Source organism: Epinephelus moara, chromosome 20 (genome assembly GCF_006386435.1).
Source record: "Epinephelus moara isolate mb chromosome 20, YSFRI_EMoa_1.0, whole genome shotgun sequence".
Classification (NCBI taxonomy): domain Eukaryota; kingdom Metazoa; phylum Chordata; class Actinopteri; order Perciformes; family Serranidae; genus Epinephelus; species Epinephelus moara.
Window position 1 is genome coordinate 978,225 of NC_065525.1, and position 9,030 is coordinate 987,254.

Here is a 9,030-nt window from a genome sequence, read left to right on the forward strand (position 1 = left end):
CAGAGGGATGTCGTATGCTGTAAAGCCCTGTGAGGCAAATTGTGATTTGTGATATTGGGCTTTTTATTAATAAAATTGATTGATTGATTGATTGAGCCCCCTCACTCTGAAATCTCTCCACTTTGTGCATGTATAGGTCCTGTTTGTGCATGTGTGTGTCTTTCAGACCAGTGTGTAATTGACAAGCAAGAGTGAAAACATTGAATTTCCCCTCAGGGGATTAACAATAAAGTAAATAAACTTAAACTTAACTTAAATATAATCTTGTGCCGCTTTGACTTTTAATGATAAAATAGCAAAGACAGCTTTGAGTAGCTTGATCTTCATTTCTGATCCATCACCTAATAAGTTCACCTTGACAAAGTGCCTTGAATTAGACAATAACGAGCCTCACTCTTATGCTGTTTCTGGATGTCACTTACAGGGAGTTTGAAAAAAAATTCCCTCACCAACGACATAACAAGGAAGGATGCGGAAAAGGTAGTGCCAAAATGGCTGATTGGTCATCAACCCATGTAAGGGAAAATTTGTGGGACCCACATGGGGAAAAACAGTTTTGCCCATGTGGGACCCACTTGAAGCCCAGCAAGGGCCCATCATCAGCCCATCAGGGCTAACACATGTGGGGCCTCCATGTAAACTGAGGACAAATTTAGCTGGGCCCCAGTTGGGCAGCCAGACTGGGCCCCACATATCAGCCCTGAGACTGGGCCCCACATATCAGCCCTGGTGGAGCCCATCTGGGCCCCACATGAGTGTGCTGGCTGGGCTTTCTCTCCCCCTTCACCTTAGCTGTCCTATAAATTAAAGGCAAAAAAAACCCTGCCCAAGAATATATGCAGTTCACGTAACCCGGCTGAAATTAATACATATAAACGTTTGAAGATCCACTCATTACAAAAGTGTATGTCATATAAAAACGTAAGTAATGGTCAAAGTTGTCATATGGAATATTTAAGGTGTGTTGATAGAGTCACGTCGTCAACTCATGCATTGAGTAACATTGCAAGTTAATGTTCCACCTTAAAAATCCCACCAGTTGGCCCAGTGAATTAGGTTATTTTTTTCTCCGACTCTGGCTGCTGCAAGAGGCAGCAAAACATCCTTATATTTCATAGTTACAATTTACTAATTAAACTCTCCATGATATGAACAGTGGCTTCTGCCTCAAAACCAGCCACAACTCAGCCCTGAGCAGAGTGAGCATCTGCTACTGACCAATCAACTGACTGCAGTGTTCACAGCTCCACCATTTAGTACCAGATCTGTGTGCTAGGTACCCCAACAGAAGGGGTACCAAAATGGTAATGGTATGGAGCGGTTCCATTGGTACCATCCACAACTTTTCGCAGTAGAAACGGAAAAAAAGCATACAGAACAGAACTAAACTGTACCGTATTGTTCGGTGGAAGTGGGGCTTTAGTTACATTAATACTCAGGTGAGTAAATTGGTGAGTAATTTAGAAAGGAAGTGAGGCAAAGTGAAATTTACAAGCTGCGTCATTGTCGGGAGAGTACTGATTGCAGCTGAAATGCTAAACGGACCGAGGGTATAGGTACCATATTTGAGGGGTTACTTTTGGTTCCAAAGCTACTATACCAAAAATGTTTGGTGGAAACGGGGCTATAGTGTACATAATGCCAGGTTAAGACCCCGGCGCCTCCCTACTGATAACATTATGCAGGTCCTGACAGATGGCAAGTGATGATTGATCAGGGTCCAATGTTTAGTTTGTCATATCTCAAGTCACAGCAAGAATTTATGATTCATATTCGTCTCATCTGACACAGTGGCGATTTTGAAAAATGCCATAGATGCATAGATCTGCATGCATTGTTGATTTGGAAGCCTATATGTCAGTGTGTTTGGATAAGCTGACAAAATGACGTGGCATACTGCAATGCAGCTAGTATGTATTTACTCTACATTTGACATGCACTTGAGTAGCCTTTTGTGAACAATTTCATTTGTTATGTCTTAACAGTGTGTCTCTCTGTCTTCCCAGGTGATAGAGTGCATTACTCAGGGCAGGGTACTGGAGCGCCCCAGGCTCTGTCCCAAAGAAGTCTACGATATGATGCTGGGCTGCTGGCAGAGGGAGCCACAACAGCGCCTCAACATTAAAGACATTCAGAAGATGCTGTTCACTCTGATGAAAGCCACACCAGTCTACCTGGACATACTGGGATAGGAATGGATATCAGAAGAAAGGAAGGTTGAAATAAATCATACAAAGAATACACTGAATTAAAAGGAGATTGATTGTCTTGGAGCAGAACTGCCCTAGACTCACAGCATAGTGTGTGTGATGGAACTATGTGAAGTAGGACTAGGAATGGACTCTACCTTGCATCCAGCTGCCTGACATATATGGCTTGGAATGAACTATCATGAAGTAATTTGCATTTAACTGGATTGGAATTAACTGGATTGCATTGCATTGCATTGCATCACATTATAATCAAAGGCAACATCTTGGACATGACCTAAATGGTTGGGTCTCGGCTTGTTTGGTCCAGTCTTACTCCTTTTTGAATAAACTCATGACAAAAAAAACTTGATTGTGAAGGATGGATTACATCAAACTGGACTGAACTGGATTAACCTAATTATGCTGGTCTGGTATGGTTTGGTTTTCTTACTCCTAATAATTTAGGTATCATCATTTGCTAGCCTATGTATCCCCAGTCTTAATCAGTGCACCTTTAGTTCTATCTTAATTAAACTTGACCTAACCCGGTAGAATCTGGCTCAGCTTGGCTATATTTCAAATGTCCTGTCCTAGATTATAGTTTTGCTCAATTTAACTACTTTAACAACAAACCCTAAGTTAGAGCTGTCTTAATTGCCAGGCATTTTTTGTCAAGTGGTTTTGCTGGTCCTTACACAGTAAACCATCCTTGACTTCCACTGTGGAATGTATTAATTCAGAAGGAGGATCTGCACAGATCTGTGATTCTTAAACATTTGGATGCCTGTGTGTTCCCGGGTATCTTACCCATACCTGTCTGCCTATTCATTTACATGCCTTGGGTTTGCCATTATCACTTAACCAGACTCAGTGCCCTTAATGTATAACTTGAACATGTTTATGGCAAATGTTTTGGAAGATTTTTATGACTCTTCACAGTTTTGAAGTACTAAACCTGTCTCTTAATTAAATCTGTTAGGGTTTGCATTCTATTTAATGACCCACTTATAGGGTGTAAGACTTACTTCTGATGGATTATTTATTGCAAAGTGATGAACATTATCTTTGGTAGGTGGTTCTTAGCAAAACCACGAGGAGAAGAAGCTGCATCATTTCATTTTGGAACCTTTATTGGCATGACTACACCTGGAACCAGCAGCATCCTTGGGCTGCAACCATAATTGTCCTGATACAAACATCTAAGAGACTAAAATGCTGACAAATTAAACCACCACAATCTAGACAGTAATCAGTAAAAGACAGACCAGACGGTTCTGTATTAATGTTAAGGGAATGCACTGTTCACATTACCATCTGTAGGACAGATAAAATTGTTCAATTCTGTTCATTGAAATGTCAAGCAAGTGGGTCAACAAGAAAGGACAACTTACATCAGACATGTCACATGCAGCAGCTAATGTGTTCTTAAGTGCTAATCCAATGTTTTCATCTTCAAAGCCTTCATAGATACATCTTATAATGCTGGACTCATGTTACCCCACTACCCCTGGACTTAAGTGCCTCCTATGTCTTTCTAAACACTGGGAACTCAAAAAAGAAAAAAAAAAAGTCTTTCAAAATAAAAGCACTTTTACATTTTGTTTACATTTTGCTTAAAAATGTACACTAGCTGTAAACCTACCTACTTTAAGCACTCTATGTATTGCATAAAAACAAACAAACTCAAAAACAGGAATACAAAGAATGATAAATAAAAAAAAACAACCCCTGGAGAAAAGCAAAGCAAAAATGAACCAAAAAAAAAGCTTTTTTATACCTTTTGTAGCTTAACCCGAATGTTGAACTACCCAAGGTGAAGTTATATTTTCTGTTTTTTTAAGAACGATAAAAAACATATTCTATATATATATTTTTTTGTATTATTTTAGATCAAAGAGTGGACCCCTGCCATCCTCTAAAGCCATTGGAATATTCTGCCACTGGATAGGAAGGAACTGATCACCACTGAAAGACAACAATTGGCTGGGCAGAAGCCTTCAAGGATTACTTTGGTATAGTGTTTCATACCTGGATCCACTCTGTGAGATCCTGGACATGATCTAGCAACATCAGCTGTATGGTAACAGAAATTCTGAACTGAGAGGATAACCAGTCAAATAGCAAAATATTTCTCAAAAGAATGTATATACTGTAAAACTCTATGTCTTGAGACATGTTAAAGGATAACTTCGGTATTTTTCAACCTGGGCCCTATTTCCCCATGTGTACAGTATGTGTGCGTATGATTCATAGATATAACTCGTTTTAAAATTGGTTCAGTATTGAGGGAGACGGATGCAGCCGGCAGCCGTGAGGTAGATCCCGTATAAGTTTGCGCATTAAAAGTGCTTTTTTTCGCCACTGACCAGTTCAGATCGCCAGTGTTATCTCTGTAAATAGCATACTAAGCGTTTCCCTGACCCTTCACCTCTGTGAAGCTGTGTGTGACGTCATCTCGCGGGAGCTTTGCTTGTTGCCGGAAGAAAACAGAGGAGCCATGTTGAGCGCCACTCAGAGTGGCGCTGGTTGTCCCGGAGTACAGTTGAGAGTTTTACTGCATCGGTATCATGGCTGCATATTTACCCGATTTCGAGAATGAGGATGAGGCCTTTTATTACGATGGCTGCCCGTACTTATTTGAGCCCGAGTATACGGACGAGGAGCTCCTACAAATTGAAGAGCAGACGAGGATAGAGAGAGGACCAACGAGCAGACGAGGGTGAAGCAGCAGCTGCACGAACGCGAATCTCGGAGGACTGGTGGTGCTCCTGTGTTTGCTGTGACTCCATGCCCACAGAGGAAGAATGTCTGTGTTGCAACAAGTGGGACCTGTTGCCCAATATTCATGGTCTCGATGTGTCCTGGGATGATACAGAAACTACCAAACGCTGTGTAACTACTAGGCTGACCAAACGTCCTCTTTTGCCCGGACATGTCCACTTTTCACGTCCTGTCCGGGGCGTCCGGGGGGTGTTTATAAATTGATGATAATGTCCGGTTTTCCGTGTGTGTGTGTGTGTGTGTGTGTGTGTGTGTGAGTTAGAGTGCGGCATGCGCCACATATTTCTGTCCGAACCCGACAGTCATTCTGTTTTGTTATGTCCGAAACTGAACCAAGCCCAACATTATTTAATTACTAAAGCACTGAGTTTGTGTCACACAGTTGTTATGGTTACAGGCTATTTAACAGGAGAGGGAGACCTCCGTGTTTGAGACGGGAGCGGGCGGCGGGAGGCCCGAGGCTTCCAGCGAGGGGAGAGGTAGAAACAAACAGCCAATGTGTGTGTGTGTGTGTTATGTTCAGGGTAGAAACAAACAGCCAATGTGTGTGTGTGTGTGTTATGTTCAGGTGTTGTCACGTAAATAACAGCCCCCAAGCAATAAACATGACAGACAATAGGATTTTATTTATTTTTACACTACATTGTCACTGAAAGCTGACCGAACCTGGCCCGACACGTCGGGTAGGCCTACCGTTGGGACCTGTCGGGCTCGGATCGGGTAGCCACACTCTAGTGTGTGTATGTGTCCCCTATCTATAGGGGCCTATCTGAATTTCTGTCTTTGAGAGATATTATTTTGTAATATAACTGAATTTTCTATCCATACATATAAACTTTAAATATATTAAAATTATAAGGCATCTTTTTTCATGTGCCCAAAATAAATTGGAGAAGGCGGCCAAAACCACAGGGACCAAATGGTCAACTATCCATCAAGTAAGTATAACTAATATGTCTTTATGCATGTAATACTGATACCTAGAATTGTCTCCGAGACGCACATTTACTGTTGCATACTTTGCCCTCGTATATATCGTACCCTGTTTTCTTCTGGCAACAAGCAAAGCTCTCGCGAGATGACGTCACACACAGCCGGGAGGAGGTGAGGGGTCAGGGAAACGCTTAGTATGCTATTTACAGAGATAGCACTGGCGATCTGAACTGGTCAGTGGTGAAAAAAAGCACTTTTAATGCGCCAACTTATACGGGATGCATTTGCCCCCATATCTACCTCGCGGCTGCCGGCTGCATCCGCCTCCCTCAATACTGAACCAATTTTAAAACGAGTTGTACCTATGAATCATACACACACATACACATGGGGAAATAGGGCCCAGGTTGAAAAATACCGAAGTTATCCTTTAACTTATCTCTTTTTCTCCAGTTTGATTATTCTTAGCTTCTTGCTGTGTTGTTATATGGTTCAGTGAAAGCCAATAGATATTTTGATAATATTTCTTTCTGGTTGTACTTATAAGTGTTATTATTTGCTTAATCTAGTCACACTATGTCTCTTCAAAACTTTAAGAAAATAATCTACATTAAATCAATTTCATTTTTTTTGATCATTTGTTGGTAATGTATGAGTCAAGATAATAGAAGAAAGTTATAAGGCCCATGTTTTATTGACCTGCTCTAAGGGAAAGTACTGTGCTAGGATCAGAAACATTCTACAGGCTTAAAGGAACAGTTTAACATTTTGCAAAAAGCTTTAATTTGCCCTTTTCCACTCTGAGACAGAACATATCTTTGTGTCCACTAATGATAGCCTATTCAGGACAAAGAGTGGAACCAGGGGGAAAACTGCTAGCCTCGCTCCCACAAGTATTACAAAAAGCTTTTCCATCAATTCTGAATCTGTCCTCTCAACCGAACATGGCTTTTTTCCCCCCAAAGGTTAAACTGTCTTAAAAATAACACTCCATATATATCTTTTATTTTGAGCATTTTGGGATCCTTTAATTCTAACTTTTTTATTGTATTCCTCTGTGCATTGTTCATGTTGAAATGTATTACCCACCCCAACAGTTTTGCCCCCTGGTTTGCAGTTCATTATGATCAGAAAAGTACTTTTACTCAGACATACCTAATAAAATGGCCTTGGTGTCTGCAGTTTTGCCAGACACTTTCAATATTATATATTAGGGCCGTAACGGTACATGTATTTGTGTCGAACCGTTTGGTACACAACTTTCGGTTCGGCACGACCCTGTACCGAATTATTGGGCGCAGGATAATATTTTATTTTATTTTGTTTTATTTTAATTCCGTTTTTGTGAGCCGAACCATTTAAAATATCTAGTTCCCCGACGGACATAATTGAGTGACGGACCGAGTCCGACCGTAAATCTCCGCTTTCACTTTGTGCAGCGCATTCTCGCATTTTGACAACATGGCAAGTGAGCCTGACGAACCTGAAGACCCACCCGCAAACCTTAAGTCCTCCGTTTGGGAACACTTTGGTTTCAGGGTAAAATACGAAGATGGAAATAAACAAGTTGACAAGACAAAAGCAGTGTGCCGACACTGCAGAACAGCGGTCGGGTATGTACTTGGAAACACGTCTAACATGCTAACGCATCTAAAGCGACACCACCCGAGTTTGAACGTTAACCGGCACGACTAGAAAAAGCAATCTGGTGCAAACTACGATATCGTCGTCGTTTAAAAAGAAAGAGCGTTTCCCTGACCATCGCGCTAAAGAAATAATCAACGCCATTGGAGTTGAGTAAAATTGTTTAAGCTGCACTTTAGATATAAGCATGTTTTGTTTACTGCACTTTAACAAAGTGGGAAAGCTAACTAAGTTCCTAGTAAAACTGAATCTGAGCAGGCTTTAAAGCTGACCAGCTGCACTATACTTTTTATTTTAATTGAGTAAAACTGTTAAAGCAGTAATATATATTTATATTTTTCATTCAAAAAATGTATTAAAAAAACAGCAGGATTTTATTTTTCACTTTTATATTTCTATTTTCATTCAAACAATGTGAAAAAGCAGGATTTTATACATATTTGTTTCATTCAAAAATTGTGTAAAAAGAGTTAACTGCTGTAGTGGTATGTTTTAATAAGGTTACCAATAAGTAAAAGATATTTAATAGTTGTCTATTTTTTTCATTACTGTACCGAAAAAAACCGAACCGTGACTTGTGTACCGAGGTACGTACCGAACCGAGATTTTTGTGCACCGTTACACTCCTAATATATAGATATATATATATATATATATATATATATATATATATATATCTTCTCACTCACTCAACTGAGCATCTAGAGGCTCTACAGGTTTGATAGGTTAATATTCTGTCAAGGGCAAAGACTGAGTTTAACATTAGGTCACTGCGCCCATGGCTCAAATCTGTCAGCTGACAGCTTGAAACAATTAGCAGTCAGTAGTCATGACTCAGTGGCACAAACTATAGCAACGAAAAGGCAGAGCTCTGTCCATTAGCTTGACAAACGAAACCCATACTAAACTCTAGGGAAGTCACGTTAACAGCAAAATGACAAACATTTGCTCAACTTTGGTCCTGCATTATAACCATAAGTGTATGAATGAGTCATCTGTCTAAAGGTAAAGAATGGGTCCCGAGGCCACAGTGTGGGAAGACTGAGAAAGATTTAGCATGGTCTGATTGCTGTTAGATACCTTCATATATGCAACTGTCATACTATTTAGTGTACTGTTGTTTGTTTGTCATGAGTCTGACGTTGTCTAAGAACCCATCTCTCAAAAGCACATTTGTTCTAAAGTCATTTAACTCTAAATGTCCCCCTGGTATTAATGTTGTAATGGACATAAAATGTATCAATATTGAAAAGATGGCAAACGCCTGTGCTGCCTATACAAACAATGGCTAAATCTGATTTCAGTGCTTTTGTGTGCAGCCTCAGGTTTTCAACTAAATTAAAAGTTGATTCACAAATGATGACCACCATGCCAGGATAAAATCGGGCCAGAGTATCTCACAGCTTGTGTAAAACCCTACCTAATGTGTGGACTTTGCCAACCTCTTTCTTTCTAAGCTCTCTCAAGAACTACTGTATGA

At 40.4% G+C, this 9,030-nt stretch overlaps 1 protein-coding gene across 1 annotated transcript in view; it reads left to right on the plus strand.

Moving 5' to 3' along the window:
• ntrk3a (neurotrophic tyrosine kinase, receptor, type 3a) overlaps positions 1-2,192 on the plus strand; it is a 550,968-nt gene extending 548,776 nt beyond the window's left edge. The window contains exon 20 of the mRNA XM_050073398.1: positions 2,007-2,192. Coding sequence (XP_049929355.1) covers positions 2,007-2,192 — 186 coding nt within the window. The remainder of the gene's footprint in view (positions 1-2,006) is intronic.
• The last annotated feature ends 6,838 nt before the right edge of the window (positions 2,193-9,030 follow it).